The sequence below is a fragment of the Aulonocara stuartgranti genome (assembly GCF_965226115.1).
Source record: "Aulonocara stuartgranti genome assembly, chromosome: 12".
Lineage (NCBI taxonomy): Eukaryota > Metazoa > Chordata > Actinopteri > Cichliformes > Cichlidae > Aulonocara > Aulonocara stuartgranti.
The window spans coordinates 6,699,049-6,715,999 of record NC_138948.1 but is presented as its reverse complement, the minus strand read 5'-3'; the positions used below and the strand labels follow the sequence as shown (position 1 = coordinate 6,715,999).

At 41.1% G+C, this 16,951-nt stretch overlaps 1 protein-coding gene across 1 annotated transcript; it reads right to left on the bottom strand.

Annotated features, from left to right (window-relative positions):
* Positions 1-14,236: 14,236 nt before the first annotated feature.
* Positions 14,237-15,977, bottom strand: LOC309719481 (uncharacterized protein). Its single transcript, XM_082555633.1, has 4 exons — positions 15,315-15,977; positions 14,961-15,014; positions 14,516-14,863; positions 14,237-14,405 (listed from the first exon to the last, which is right to left on the bottom strand). The coding sequence occupies exons 1-4, from the start codon at positions 15,328-15,330 to the stop codon at positions 14,263-14,265; spliced, it is 561 nt and encodes a 186-aa protein (XP_082411759.1). The 5' UTR covers positions 15,331-15,977; the 3' UTR covers positions 14,237-14,262.
* Positions 15,978-16,951: the final 974 nt, after the last annotated feature.

The following is a 16,951-nucleotide window of genomic DNA, read 5'->3' as shown; positions in this document are numbered from 1 at the left end:
ATTAATTATTCATGAGCTCCGGAAGTAGGAAGTAATTAAATTATCCCCTAATTAAATTATCCTCTAATTAAATTAGCTCCGGAAGTCCGGAAGTAGGAAGTAATTAAATAATAAAAATATGATATTCATAAAAATATGATATTCATAAAAATATGATATTCATAAAAATATGATATTCATAAAAATATAATTGATTATTTAGAAAGTTTCTTATATATCAAAATAGCATTCTTTTATTTCTTTAAGCAATTAAAAAATTTATTTATTTTTTTATGCTCAAAAAACGCCATCTGGTGGTGGGTCAGTGTGTGCGCGCGCCCGCGCGCGCCCGAGGCTGTGTGTCTGGGCGCGCGGGGGCGCGCCCGTGTCTCCGGACCGTGCTCTCTCGGGCTCTGTGCTCATGTGTTTAAAAATGTATTAAACCATATTAAAATTGTTTAGTTAAACTTGTGCTTTTGTAACGTTCAGTATGGCCACAAACACATGCTGCATGCCTTGGGGGAAAACTTTATTTCGATTTATATGCATTTGTAGATTTAGAATAAAACTCATACTCAGAAAAAACAACTCGCGATCCCCGCAGCCCCCTTAACCTAATCCTTAGATACATAAGCAGGGAAATCTCCTTAAAAAACCCTCCGCGATTTCTCCAAAACCCTACAATAACTTGTTAGGGTACCCCCTCTATTCCCAAAACCTTATATTCGATAACAGGGAAAATCCTGAAAAAATCCTTAGTCTTTTTTTCTCAAATTCAGCGCCCCGCGGCTCCCTTCATGCTCAGCCAAACAAAGCCAAAACTCCTTAAAAAACCCTCCGCGATTTCTCCAAAACCCTACAATAACTTGTTAGGGTACCCCCTCTATTTCCCAAAACCTTATATTCGATAACAGGGGAAATCCTGAAAAAATCCTTAGTCTTTTTTCTCAAATTCAGCGCCCCGCGGCTCCCTTCATGCTCAGCCAAACAAAGCCAAAACTCCTTTTAAAAATTTCTCCGCGATTTCTCCAAAACCCCTAGAATAACTTGTTAGCTACCCCTCTATTCCCCAAAAAAAAGCGCTATAATCCAAAAACATTGGGAAAGCTCCTTACTCTTTTTTCTTCAAAAACTTGCCTCTTGCTAGCTACCTCTAAAATTCTACGCAGAGTCTAAGTTCTACCTCGCTCTTAATCGCACCGATCCCGCAACAGCTTCCAGAGCACAATTTTTTCCTGCTTGTTCGCTCCCCGCTCTGGTCCCGAATGCGCTGCTTACCTCGTTTGAAAATTCCCCCCTTAGACCAACTCCGCCTCACTGCGCCCCGCTGCCAATCACATAACCCTTGCACCGCTCCCTTCGCACCCCGGTTAGCCAATCCGCTCCAGGCTCGATTTACCTTCTCAGCCATAGGTTAATTCACTTACTGGCATTCAGGATAAATAATCTAACATTTCAGCTTAAATTTAACTGTTTTTTTCTCTCTCAGAAAAAACAAGCAAGCTTTCTCTTTTTTCTCAAAGAAGCATGGCCGTGAGACCTACCGACCTAACGGTGCTTTCTCAAACTCCTGTAAACTGCTACAGAGCTTCCGCCACGGCGTCTGAACTCAGAAGACTACATCTCTGCAGAGTGCAGCCAACAGCAGCGGCCAACCGTTTGGAGCAAAGATTCAGCCTCAACAATGGCAGGTTTTGGGGTTATGCCTTCAGCCTACCACAGAGTGAAATCTTTTTCTATCAGCTCAAAGCCGGTGAAAGTTTTGGACCGTTAACACCGCGAATCGCTTTTACTAGCTCTGACTGGGCGGTTATTACACTCATTACCACCCCTGAAATAGAGAGAAGCGTGCGGGAAACCAGCTCTCAGCAACCGCGAACCAGAGACCAGCAAACACAGACGCATCGGGTTTTCAAAGAGGAATACTCGTTCCCTCCATTCACCCAAGAACACAAACGACTCCGGAATGAAAACACGGTGACCAAAACCGTCACATACACCCAGTGGGAGACCAAGAGCACTCCATTTTGCAGATGGGTATGTAGAGTTAGTCGACAAACATGCGAGCAAGCTTGCACAGATGATTTTGTGATCGACCTTACAAACTCCCAGTCCGGGGTTTTCAGCACATTGCTTCGGATTCCGACTCAGCACTGGCTCAACATGATGGCCGAGAACAATGCGACAATATTAAACCTGTTCAAAATGAGTAAAAGTACAACTGAGCTGGTGATGGTTGGAAATAACCCGCCACGGTCAACATACCCCCACCCCCACTTCCGGCCCCCCCTTACCCCGCCTTCTCCTACCCCTAGCCCTTAAAAACCGCAATCGCTCTCTCATCCACTACTTAAAACAACCATGACTAACCACAGCTTTGGACCCCTCGGCTCTCTATCTCCATCATCCCTCCGACCATCAGCTGCTTCTACACCACCACCCAGCCCGCCAATGGATCTCGCTACACCGCCACCCAGCCCGCCGATCGACCTGGCTACACCGCCACCCACTCCGCCAATCGATCTGGCTACTCCGCCATCCAGTCCGTTGTTCGAGAGCCCGCATCAGGCCTCAGCGTCTCCGGCCGCTATGCCTCCACCCCCGCCCTCATCACCGCAAGGCTGGAACTCGCCCAGCCATCCACAACTAGCGGCTCTCGGGTGGCAATCACCGGAGCAGAGCCCCTCAAGCACCGCAATCTCCGGTGCATCGCTGTGGGCCTTGGGCGACCCTGTGTGCCGGGCTCTTTTCCGAGAGTCTGAAGACAACGAGCCTTCGCCCGCGGACATCGATGAGGCCGCGACTCTACTCCCTACTGCTGTTTTTGAACTTATAAAATTGACTGTAAAGTACCTCGTTAACTCCTTGCTCCAGAAACACAGACAAGATGTCTGTCAAGGATGTGAGGTGTCACATCCCTCACAAAGACGACATTCATGTCTTTTCCCACTGGAAAAATATTACTTTTTCAAGTACTATGATGAACTCAGCAGAAGATTATGGAATGGACATTTCACCAACACATTATTACAAATTTTGCGGTTAGAGGGTTTTTCACCACCAGCGGCTCAAGTCAGAGGTGTGGCCCAAGCATATCTCTTTGAACTCCGAGAGGCCAGTGATATAGAGACCGCACTGTTAGAAATTGAGTCAAGCGTTACAGAAGTTACCCGGACCACAATTGATAAAGTACTATATGACAAATACTCCCTTTGGCTCCCCTAGTAATCGTTTTTTCTTCTCTCCCTTTTACCATTTATTTTTCTTAACATGTTTTTTATTTTTCTTATTTTTACTTTTAAATGTTTTTCTCTGTTAGTTTTTAGAACTTTTCTTGTTCATGTTTATTGTTTTGTTCATTACATCAGATTAAATAGTTTGTTGAAAACCATTACCTGAAATAAAACTTTTTTGGAAAAGCATTGCAACAATCAATCTTGTTATTTGTTTCGCACCCATTCAAATCTATTGCTTCCATGACATCAGATTAAATAGTTTGTGGAAAACCGTTACATCAAATAAAACTTTTTTGGAAAAGCGTTGCAGTAAATCAAACTAATTATTTTTTTCACTAGAAAAGAAACAAACTATAATGTTATTAATTATATCAAATAAAAAATATATTTGCAAACTCGTTACATGACATAAAACTAGCCGCTCATAATGAAATAAAACCATAGTTAAACATAACTTGAAAGATCACACATGGCAGAGCAGAATCTATTGAAACGTGCATATTATGACCCAGCTCACCCTGGTAGCTTTTGCGGTGTGGAAAAATTGATTAAAAGCATACAGGATGAAACTGGTACAAAGATTAACGCGCAAACAGCACAGAAATTCCTCTCTGGACAAGACGCTTACACCTTACACCGAGCTGCACGCCTGCGCTTTCCGAGAAACCGTGTGTTTGTCCCCAGACCTCTTAATCAATACCAAGCAGACCTTTGTGATATGAGAGCGTTAGCCGAGCATAATGATGGCTATCAATATTTACTTACAGTTATAGATGTTTTCTCTAAAAAAGCTTATGCAAGAATCTTGAAAAACAAAACAGGCGTTCAAGTCACTAAAGCATTTGAATCTGTCCTGAAACATGGCCAAATCCCACAAAAACTCCAAACAGATAGCGGTAAGGAATTTTTTAATTCCAGTTTTCAATCTTTAATGAAAAAGTATGGTATAAATCATTTTGCTACAGGGAGCGATCTAAAAGCATCAGTTTGTGAAAGGTTTAATAGAACTCTTAAAAGTAAAATGTATAGATATTTCACTGCTGCAAATACACGTAGATATATCGATGTGTTACAAGATTTATTAGACAGCTATAACAGTAGTTACCATCGTTCCATAAAAATGACCCCGAATCAAGTAAATTCAGACAACACAGCCTTAGTATTTCAAAACCTGTATGGCACCTCTTCTCGCTGTAGAAAAAACCCCATGAAATTTAAAAAAGGTGATCATGTTAGGCTCTCTAAACTCAGAGGTGTGTTTGATAAGCGGTATGAGCAAACATTCACAAGCGAAGTGTTTACTATTGACCAATGCATACCTAGAGATCCTCCCGTTTATAAAATCAAAGATTATGACGGGGAAGAAATTATCGGTAGTTTTTATGAGCATGAGCTGCAGAAAATCACTCTTGTCAAGGATAAGCTCTATCACATAGAGAAAATTCTCTCAAAACGTAAACAGAGGGGACAGGTTTATTTCCTGGTCAAATGGAGGAGCTGGCCTGAGAAATTTAATAGCTGGGTTAAAGCCAGTGAGCTTAAAACCATCGCATAACAAACTTCGGACCACACACGCACCTTGGTAACCTTGGTAACGGGTTAGCAATGACTGTCAGGTCGCAGGGTTTTTACGTCACGCTTCCATCAAATGCAAGTTTGAATGTATTTAAAACTAACACCAGTAGCTGTTTCCGTGTGGATCTCGCCCAGCATCTCAATCTCGATGGGTCATGGGAGGTTGCTCTCACTGAAATTTCATATCCCTATACATGGCTTAATCTCCCGAATGATAAGGCTTATTTTGAATATAGGAGAAAGGGTGATGCTGACCCTGACAACGTAGTTAAAACCAAAATACGCGCCGGGTTTTATGATCATGCTGAAACTTTGAGAGCTGAGATTGAGGCCTGCCTGAGGCGTATCGGCTGTGATATTTATCTAAAATATCATCCCATTGTTAAAAAGTTTGAATTCACAGCTGGGGGAATATATCAACTAAGGTTTTTTCCGCCTCTCGCATATATGCTTGGTGTACCAGCAGGTGTATGGCAACGATTTGAGCGCAAATTTGCACCATATCCTGCAGATATAAAGGCTGGCTGTTATCATCTATTCTGTTATTCTGATATAGCATCCTTACAGCTCGTGGGTGATAGCTACTCCCCGCTACTGCGTACTGTGAAAATAGAGGGCAATTACGGAGATATCGTGACCCTATCTTTTAACAAACCAGACTATATTCCAGTTGCACGAAGACAAATTGAAAATATCCATATTGAAATCAAAACCGATCAGAACGAGCCTGTAAACTTTACCTACGGTAAAACGATAGTAAAGCTACATTTCCGTCCTGTCAAGGATCTTGCATAACTCAAAACAACAACAACAACAACAACAAAAAAAATGGATAATAATAGATTTATAGGGTATTATCAAACACAGGCTGGTAACGGTCTGCCCGGATTTTCAGGTGCGCCTGTAATTTACGGGCGCGGAATAGCGTCTATTTTCTCTAAATTGTTTAGATTTGTAACCCCGTTCATAAAGAGGGGTGTGAGCATCGCAAAGCCTCACCTCAAATCTGCTGTCAAAGGTTTTGCTTCTGATATTGTCACCTCATCACTCTCAAATTTAACTCGGTCGAACACACCAGAACAGCAAGAGGGTTCGGGGCTGACACTAATTTCGCGCAGACCCTTGAAGCGACCCCCTGGTCAGAGGTTGAGAGGGTTTAAAAAGCGCAGGAAAACGGTGAAAAAGAGACAGAGTGGGAAAACCGTGAGACGGAGAGGACGCAAGACTGATATATTCTAAACACAACATCAACTAAGAAGCAATCAGCAATGTCTTTACTTCACGAGAGATCAAACGAATGCACCTTGAGTGAGTTAGATATTTTTACAGCCCCACTCACTCAGATGTCTATCGAGGACAAATGTTATTCAGAAATTCTACCAGTAACAGCGCTCACAGATCGGGGACCTCTGGAATTTTATGTCCCCGGAAATGGCTTGCATTACTTAGATCTGAATGATACACTGCTCAGTTTAAGAATGAAAATAACAAACCATGATGGTAGCGATATTGCAGCAGACGCTAATGTTGGAATTATAAATTACCCTTTAAACACCATCTTCAGTCAGTGTGACGTCACATTGGGCGACAGACTGATTTCACAAGCGAGTTCGACACATGCATATAGAGCCATAATTGAAACATATTTAAATTACTCAGAAGAAACTCTGAAAACTCAATTTAGTGCAGGTCTGTTTTACAAAGATACTGCTGGCTCACACGACTCCCATGTTGTCAATAACGGGCCGAATAGGGGCTTAGTCCGGAGGGCAGTTTACAGTGAACGCTCGCGAGAGTTCCATGTGATCGGTCCGCTACATTCAGACATATTTTTCTGCGAAAAACTCTTATTAAATAATGTGGATCTACGGATTAAACTCACAAGAGCCAACGATGCTTTCACCCTCATGGCGCCTCAAAATGCCAATTACCATCTCAATATTGTTGGGGCATCATTGTTCGTAAGGAAAGTCACGGTCTCCCCCGCTGTCCGTGTTGGCCATGCGTCCGCTCTCATGCAAGCGAATGCATTGTATCCCATCTCCCGGATTAATGTAAAAACATTTTCAATACCCGAGAACTCGCGGATATCACATCATGAGAATCTGTTTCTGGGCTCACTTCCCCGTTACCTAGTCATAGGCATGGTTAACCATGAGGCTTTTACAGGTCGATATGATTTATGCCCTTTCAATTTCCAACACAACAATCTAGAGTTTTTGGCTCTGTGTCATGAGAGTAAGCAAATACCAGCCAAAGCGTTTCAACCCAATTTTGCTGAAAATCAGTCCGTAAGAGAGTTTTACAGCCTGTACACTGCTACCGGGAGAAACCTGAAAGATTTGTCCTTGTGCATTGACAGACAGGAGTTTGAACAAGGATATACATTGTTTGTTTTCAATATGAATCCTTCAGATGACAATCAGGCCTTGTCACCTGTGATAAATGGGAACTTGAGACTTGAAATGCGCTTCAGAGTGCCACTGCCTCACACAACGACACTGATCGTTTATGCTTGTTATGATTCCATTCTCGAGATCAATTCCAAAAGACAAGTTTTGGTTGATTATTACTAAGGTTTCACTTTTTTTATTGAATCATGAACAATCACGAATTGGAAAGTATTATGAGACTGTTAGTGGGCGATAGTTTTTTTGGAGTATATGCAGAAGATGAATTATTAACATTACTCAAACGCTCGTTTAAAAGGCCTACATATATGATCATAAATACAGATCCTAGGAACAAACCTGGAACTCACTGGCTGGCTATTTCTTTAGATCAAGACGGAGGTGCAAGTTTTTACGATTCATTTGGATTCCCACCAGATTATCCTTTTTACCCGAAAAGTATTGTAACATTTTTGAAAAAGCATGCTAAACGAGTATCTTTTCATCAAAGACAGCTACAAGCCACAATCTCCACTGTATGTGGTCAACACTGCATATTTTTTCTGGCTAACAAATCGCGTGGAAAGAGTTATGAGGATGTACTTGCTTTATATAGCTCTGACCAAATCAAAAATGATAGCATGGTCTCGTGTTTTGTAAAACGATTTATCAGATGTGTATTAATATGTAAGGCTAGCAATTTTAATCAAACTTCGTGTTCTCTGAAAGCTTTTAATGATTGTCATTTGTGTTAAAAATATTTCAATAAAACTATCAAACGTTTTCTTTCGGAAAAAAGTGGTGTATTTGTGCTTTTTTGTTATATAAAAACATGAGAAACAATTAACTTTTAAAAACAATAAGGTTTTATTTTTTGGTTTTTGATTACATCAGAAATACACCCAAGACGGCGTGATGCTCTTGCTTTTCTTCTTCTTCTTCTTTTTCTTAACAATAACATCATCCTCAGATGATGTGTGGTATTCTCCTGTTTCTCCTTTTAACGCTGCTATTTCTCTTCTAGCTGATAAGTTTCCAATAGTTGATAGGGGTATTTTTACATCCGCCAACATTCTCGCGAGAGAGCTCCAGCCTATGGGTTTCACACTTGCACGGGGACTTGCTAAAAATTTCATCAGGTCCAGCATTTGACTACCTACTATGGGCTTTTCTCTATGCATCAATTCACCCTCCTCACTCCAGCCGATGTGACCTTTTGATGCTAATATTCTACGCATTAGATATTCAGTGTTTCTCTTTGAACGTGGATTTATGTGGGTTAAAACATCGTGTAAAACCTTATTCACACTTCCCGTCTTTCCCCCCTCTACGCTTTCTTCCAGATGATATTCATCGGATCTCTCACTATCACCCCCTTTATGCTCTCTGGGCAGTCTCAGTGTTATATGTCTGCTTTCATCTGATTTCTGTCTCTCAAGCACCAGATACCTTTGTAAAAGCATATTATACTTTTTAATTTTCTCATCTGGTGCTAGACCTTGAGTCTCCAGTACTTGTCTCATTTCACTATCCAGATCATCCTCCGCCTTCTCTCTGATATTCACTCGAGAAGCATTTGCATGTGTTTCATTTAAGCGTTTGATCTGCTCAGGTGAGATCAGATACATTTTCTGCATCTTTATTTGCGAATTGCCCCGATTGCCAGGTCAGCAACAATGGGTAGAACCGTTGTGAGCAAAGGTAACAGAAAACCCCCCTTTTGAGTGATTAATTTTCTTTTCTTCCTAACACCCTCTCGTCTGCTGGCCATCTGTCTGATTTTCTCTCTATACCGTCTCAACTTCTTATGCTGACAATCTGTGACTGGAATATTTCCTTTTAAAAGATTCATACAAATCTCACAAACAGACTGAATAAAATCGGGCGAGCACTGTTGTAAAATAACCTTACGGATTTTAGGGGAACTTCTCGATAGTGTTTTCAGTAAAGCTAAGTTTCTTCTCAATCTTACAGACATTGTTTCTATTATTTTTTCCTGGGCAAGAAAACACACAGCTTTTCAGAGGGTAGTATCCCTGTTCTCAGTCTTAGTTGCTCTGCACAGGTGGGGGTTAAATCTATCAATAAATATCCATGTGGCTCTCTTGTAGCTTCTTCAAAACTTTCCAAAAAGTATTGCACACGTCCTGGGTATATTTGTCTAGCTAGTGTATTAACTTGTAATTTATCACGAGGGTTTTTAAACAACACCATATAAGTACTGTTCAGACTGATCGTCCTGCTGTGTTTACCTTGCAAAAACACGTTCTGGCTCAAAATCATCACACTCATATTTTTATGGTGTCTGTATTGAGTGAAAATCCGGACCACTTCCGGATGATTAGCTGCTTGAAAAATAACATCGTCCAGTACAATGAGATGACTTTGGTGTGAGGGAAACAAGGTCTCATCTTGAAATGATTCAGGAATGCCCTCGATGAATTTAATGTTTTTATTTTTCTCTTGAAGCTCAGAATACAGAGGTTGAAAGGATGTATAAACCCACACAACATTGTCAATAAGCTTGTTCAAAACATGTACACAGTTTTCCAATACAGATTTCACAAAAAAGGTCTTTCCAGAGCCACTTGGCCCGACAACCATACAGGAAAATGGCACATGAAGTCTGGGGTCAAACTCGATTAAAGCAGGCTGAAACATTTTTTTAAAAAACAAACAAAAACAAATAACAAAAAATCAATAACCAAAGGGTAAAGTCAGACCTCCTGGCAGCAATCTACGCTTGTCATAAACAACACGGAATTTTTTGGGAAATGATGAATTTTGTAGTGAAAAGGCTGATTTATTACGAACGATACTGTGCTGAGGGGCCTCAAGTGTAGACCCTCCTTCACAGTTATCAATGTAATTGTCAACAAGAGTCTTTACAGATTCAAAGTTGACCTTCTCGCAGACATCATGTGTTTGTGTGATTCCTTTTGCTTTCAAAACAACTTTACCTTTTCTGGTCATGTAACCATAACTCTTAGGTCCTGCTGCAACAAACTCTGTAATGAAATCATCCTGGTCTAACTCATTTGTTAGCTCGCCTAAATACCTGCCTGTTTCTAGTTCAGATTGATTTTCTTTAGTGAGATACACTACGCTATCAGTGTCATAGTAAATAGCTCTTTCCTGCAGCTGATCCAAGTAACTGTAGAGTTTCATACGCCCATATGAAGTAGTGAAGGCCGCAATGAAGATGTTATCTGTGGAATTTGGGAGCGGAGTGCAGAGGTCACCATAACACCATTGAATAAGAGCCACATCATCACTGACAAAAGAGAAATAGCTCACTTTGTATTTTGGAGAGAACATGAGGTTAAAGAATTCCTCGGGGTCACTCACCAGTTTGCTCTGTGTGAGATTATTTCTCTGACCAAATTTTCCCCAAAAAGAGTTTAAACAAAGTTTGGCCATTTGTCTTTTAGCAGGGTTTAGTTTTATGTTTTCAGGGTCTAAAGTTATTCCTTGCTTAGCCTGGTAGTCTTTAATGTAAAGCTGTTTAGCCTCCTCAGTTACAGCATCTGATGGGTAGCCTGAAGCTTCTTGTTTTTTGCGCAGGAAATGATGTACATAGTCTGTGAATATTGTGTTACTCTGTCTCTCAAAGTGCCATACCTCTGTGATTCGACCTATTTCATAACCCTTTTCTAATGCGAGGTTAAACTCGGGAGTGGTCCACACCCCTCTCAGTGCTCTATCCTCGTTACTATGGTTACAGGCTCCTTGTTGGTTGTTCATTTCAGCACAAGTGCGACAGAGAGTAAAGAGAAGTTTTCCTGATTTTGTTTTAAATGGTAAGACCGGAAAATAGAGCAGTCGTGGTGGGTAAACGGCAGCTTTGATAAACCCAAAGTAGTTTTTAGGGTGCTGAAAATTTCGAAAGATTATTTGAGGATGACCTAAGGGGTAACTACATGTACTATTTACATATGGATACAGGGAGGTCACGTCGACATAGTTGATTTTCTCACGGGGGCCGGCACTACAGCGAAGTTGTGCTGGGCTTGTACGGCCTCCAAAGAGGGCATGGCGGGGGTTCAAAGGCTCTGGTGGATCATAACGTTTGAGAAAGCTGATTACACTCTCATCACTACGTTTTAACTCGGTCCACTCATGCTCCCAGATTATAACAAGAGAGACATTATGCTCAGCTCTCAATCTAGCGAGCCTGTCTTGAGTGGCGCTGTTTAACTCTGCAAAAGAGGAACCTATTAGGGGGTTAACATCGGATTGATTGGAAAAACACTTAATACACCCATGGAAGTAGCAGCCCAAAAATTCCCACACGTATGTTTTACCATTATTTTCGGAATATCCATCTACATAATAACTACCGAGCTGTTTTTCTCCTTGATTGAGCGCATGTCTGATAAAAACACCTTGCGTAAACGAGAGATATTCGAGCCATTGAATTGAGGATGAGGAAAATGATTTTACCTGATTATGGTAATTTAAAGGACAGGGCAGGGCCAGAGAATTGGCAGGCATGAAGTTTGTCAAATACGTTTTAAGACAAGCGCTTGCAAGCGTGTTGCGACTGAAAGGATCTACTCCTGTCTCTTCAATAAACCCGTTTCTAAACAATGCGCAACCCCGAGCTAGAATTTCAACATCATTTTTACAGTATAACAGCGCCTGTTTCATGAAATTGAAGGGGCCAGAGCTGACTGAATCATACCATTTGTAAAATTCCTCTCTGCCTTTTGATGTCATGCGCTCGAGACTAAATGCGGAAGGGGGAGGGTACGGTCCAACATAAGTTAGGTTTTGTTTGGAGCTGAAAGAATGAGGAAAAAAACCTTTAACACTATCTGAAAATCCCAGCGCTTTCGGGATAGCTGACAATGGCATAGGTAGGAAGCATGACGAGTCTATATAACGTTGATTAAAGTCTGGGTCTGTAAAGCTGATCACTTTGGAACCTTGCATTATCAAGTTTGGTTTTAATCCTCGCCTAACTAACCCGCGAAGGATAATGTACGCATCGAAACCCTTTGCATTATGAGCGATAAAGATTGAGCCCTTGAAGAGGGGGCGTCTAAAATGAGTAAGAAAGTTTTCAACGCAATGCTCACCCTGAGAGCTCCAAGATTTACCATCTGATGTTTTTTGTACACACCAGAAAAGGGCTGTGCTCACCGTGTTCGTTAACAAAAGTTTCAAAATCATAAAAAATCAACTTGTTATTATGTTTTGTTTCGCGTTGTAAAACCTGCATATAGCACTGATGTGTTTGATGATCACTAGAGATTTCCTGACGACAGATTTGGCATTTTCTCTTTTGGCATTTGTGAGGTTTTTCATATGCTGCTAAGTAATATAGCCTTGAGCACTTGATACATTTCCTGTAGAGCTCACAGTTGCTGGCAGACCTTTCACGCCTCTCAACGAGTTTTTTATGGCTCTCAAAACAATAACGAGATCTACAGGTGCGATTACAATCGGTACATACAATAGGGGAGAGGAAATGATCGTTGCAGTCAGGCTGCATACAGACTGAGCAACGAGCAGGGCAGAAATGGGATAACACATGGTTAAAGCCTATGTAACAATGAGTACACAAATACGCTGTGCCCAAAAATCCTTTAAGATTTTTGATAGCGTAGTAATGATTGTCAAATAAAAATAAACACAAGGCTTTTGCGCTATTCACTGTACTAGTCTGAAATTTACAAAGGGTGCGATCATGCTCGTTACGGTAAAATACTATAATTTTACATCCTAGTAACCTTTCAAATGTAATTATTTGATTAAACCCAACAGGCGTTTGATCATTTAGACCAGCTTTTTGTTGAATTTCTCTAGCTAATGTTTGTGCTTGATAGTCATTAAAATCGGGTTGCAGAAGGTGGGCAACACTTGTAGCAAAACACAACTTATTCGAGGGGTTATGGACCACGTATAAAAACCGTGTTTTCTTTTTCACAATTTCGCTGTCGAGTATGTGTTTAAGCAATCTTTTCCCACTGCCATTTGGGGGTGTAACAATCTGAGCTACAACCTCCAACGAGCCATCACACATTACTGACCAGTTTGACTGTACCGCTCTCAAGAATAAATTTTCAAATTCAGATAAATCATGATTATCACGTAAAATCACTGAAACATTATTTTGTAACTGCTGGCCTATCAATTCTAACTGGATATAATCACCTGGACGTGCGTGAGAGAAAACCCTGTTTGATATTTCACGTGCACTAGACATTACGCTTTGATAATAATGCGCATAGTCGGGTATATCGTTTGGAGGAGGAAAATTCAAAATTTCTCTAATTTCAACGTTATTAAATTTATTTCTAACAACTATAGAGGGTTGTGCTGAATTACTGGCGCAACTCTGGTCTGGATTACCCCCTTGTTGAAAGGAGTGATCATGGTTTACTGGGTTAAGTGGCTCGTTCGCAGAGACAATGTCTGCGGGAGAGTTGAGTGATTGATGAGGATTAGAGTCATTGAAAGTGGTTGACAGCTGTACCGGGGGGCTGCGGCTGAGCGGTTCGTTGGGACACGCATTTTCTGGGGAAAAGACTAGCGAATGCTGGCTTTGAGAATCAATGAAACGATTTTGATTTAGCCTGTTTATTTGACTCAATAACTCTGGCGGTATTTGAACCTCATTTTGTATTTGGGCCAAAGCTTCTAAAGCTCTATTAATTGCTAAAAACGGATCAGAAGAGGAGATGTTTTGTGTCAGACTCATTTGTGAATGAACCGCGTCTGACTCTGTTTGGATCTCATCATGATCCAATCCCAAACTCAAAGAAATATTTTGAAAGGCACTTTCATTGGGTGCTAATCGGGCAAGAGCTAAATTAAGCAATTCTAAAGGATCATTATTATTGATCACCTCAGGTTGCTCACTGTTTTGTGAATATGTAATCTGAGAATGGTGTATATTTTCATTTAACCTAGCTAACGCTGTTTCTAAAGCAAGAAACGGGTCTGTAATATCTTGTTCCTGGTTATCCATTTATTTTATTATTATTGTTTAACAGGAATATATTAAAAGAAAAAAAAAACCACAAAAGAGAGTATGTTTGAAAAGCAAAATGAAAAAAAAATCAAAAACAAAGTTTTTATAAGATGAGCTGAACTAATTCAGCGAACAGAGATACCGCGCGAAGAGCGATTGAAGCCAGCTGCCTTCGGGTGCGTGTTCGCGTTGTCCTCCTTGTCCTTGCGATCCTGCGGGTCCTGCTACTCCTCCTTGTGAAACGCCCTGAGAATTTGAGGGTAAGATACAAACAGTTAGTAAAGTTAAATAGAAAAGGGTTAGTTTTTATTTTAAAAAAGAAATGAGAAAAAAAGCGAGAACCTAGAGAGACTGACCGTGATTGGGTCTCAAAGGCAGGCGCGGTGCATTTCCTGTGTCTGATGGCGGAGAATAAGAAGCGTTTCTGGGGCTCCGATCGGCCGGAGCATCGGGAGTGAGCTCGGAGAGCAAATCTTGCCTGTCCCCGGCGGACAGGCGCAAGTTTTTCCCAGAGGGTTGCGGGAGAGAACAAGCTCCGACGGGAATGGAACTGGGGCCAGATGAAGCAGGGCGATCTAGCGTAGAGAGCAAATACTCTCTGTCCCGTGTGGAGAGACGAATATTCTTTCCTGTGGATCGCACAAGCACTGGTGGTGAAGAATTCGGGGAACTCGTACCAATAAAGGTGTCCAAGTCAGAGATATCTAGAAAGTTTGATAAAAATGAAAAAAGAGGGTTAATGCTTTGTTTTTCTTGTACAATTAGCTGTTAAGAAGGGGAACAAGAATGAACCAAACCTACCAATTCGATCGAGATACTCAAAAAAAGAGGAGTTGAGCAGGTTTATCTCAGAGTCTGAAAAGAAATAACATCGAGTATTTACAAACGGGAAAAAACAGTAAAAATATAAACATTATATGAACAAGAGTGAGAAAAAATGAGGTACCTGATGAGGCCATGATCGCTGCTATAGTTTAACTTACAAACGCACTTTTTAGCTCTGAGTGTTAGAGGGGAGCTTATATATGTTTTAAAAAGTGTATTCCAAGTGTTACAGAGCCTATTTGCATGGCTTTTTTGAAGATGAAAGGATTGACAGAAATGGTAAAAAGGAAAATGCGAAAAATGTAGTTAGAGAGGAAGATTAACACTTACCGAGTGATATGCACATAGGGCACGCGAAGGTAGTTGTTGATCCCTGGTTTCATGGCTGTTGAGCTCGCAAGCAGTCTGAGCGGCGCCAGTTGTTGATACGTCTGAAGTCAGATCTCTTCTGGGGTTCGAAGATAGTCTTAACATCAGCGGGAGAGCGAGTAATCGAGCCTGGAGCGGATTGGCTAACCGGGGTGCGAAGGGAGCGGTGCAAGGGTTATGTGATTGGCAGCGGGGCGCAGTGAGGCGGAGTTGGTCTAAGGGGGGAATTTTCAAATGAGGTAAGCAGCGCATTCGGGACCAGAGCGGGGAGCGAACAAGCAGGAAAAAATTGTGCTCTGGAAGCTGTTGCGGGATCGGTGCGATTAAGAGCGAGGTAGAACTTAGACTCTGCGTAGAATTTTAGAGGTAGCTAGCAAGAGGCAAGTTTTTGAAGAAAAAAGAGTAAGGAGCTTTCCCAATGTTTTTGGATTATAGCGCTTTTTTTTGGGGGAATAGAGGGGTAGCTAACAAGTTATTCTAGGGGTTTTGGAGAAATCGCGGAGAAATTTTTAAAAGGAGTTTTGGCTTTGTTTGGCTGAGCATGAAGGGAGCCGCGGGGCGCTGAATTTGAGAAAAAAAGACTAAGGATTTTTTCAGGATTTTCCCTGTTATCGAATATAAGGTTTTGGGAATAGAGGGGTACCCTAACAAGTTATTGTAGGGTTTTGGAGAAATCGCGGAGGGTTTTTTAAGGAGTTTTGGCTTTGTTTGGCTGAGCATGAAGGGAGCCGCGGGGCGCTGAATTTGAGAAAAAAAGACTAAGGATTTTTTCAGGATTTTCCCTGTTATCGAATATAAGGTTTTGGGAATAGAGGGGGTACCCTAACAAGTTATTGTAGGGTTTTGGAGAAATCGCGGAGGGTTTTTTAAGGAGATTTCCCTGCTTATGTATCTAAGGATTAGGTTAAGGGGGCTGCGGGGATCGCGAGTTGTTTTTTCTGAGTATGAGTTTTATTCTAAATCTACAAATGCATATAAATCGAAATAAAGTTTTCCCCCAAGGCATGCAGCATGTGTTTGTGGCCATACTGAACGTTACAAAAGCACAAGTTTAACTAAACAATTTTAATATGGTTTAATACATTTTTAAACACATGAGCACGGAGCCCGAGAGAGCACGGTCCGGAGACACGGGCGCGCCCCCGCGCGCCCAGACACACAGCCTCGGGCGCGCGCGGGCGCGCGCACACACTGACCCACCACCAGATGGCGTTTTTTGAGCATAAAAAAATAAATAAATTTTTTAATTGCTTAAAGAAATAAAAGAATGCTATTTTGATATATAAGAAACTTTCTAAATAATCAATTATATTTTTATGAATATCATATTTTTATGAATATCATATTTTTATGAATATCATATTTTTATGAATATCATATTTTTATTATTTAATTACTTCCTACTTCCGGACTTCCGGAGCTAATTTAATTAGAGGATAATTTAATTAGGGGATAATTTAATTACTTCCTACTTCCGGACTTCCGGAGCTCATGAATAATTAATGAGCTCCGGAAGTAACCTGTCACTTTTTTTGACGAAAGGGGTATAATATCACTCTCTAATGAGTGTGCAATCAAGGTGTTCAGAGAGTGCACTA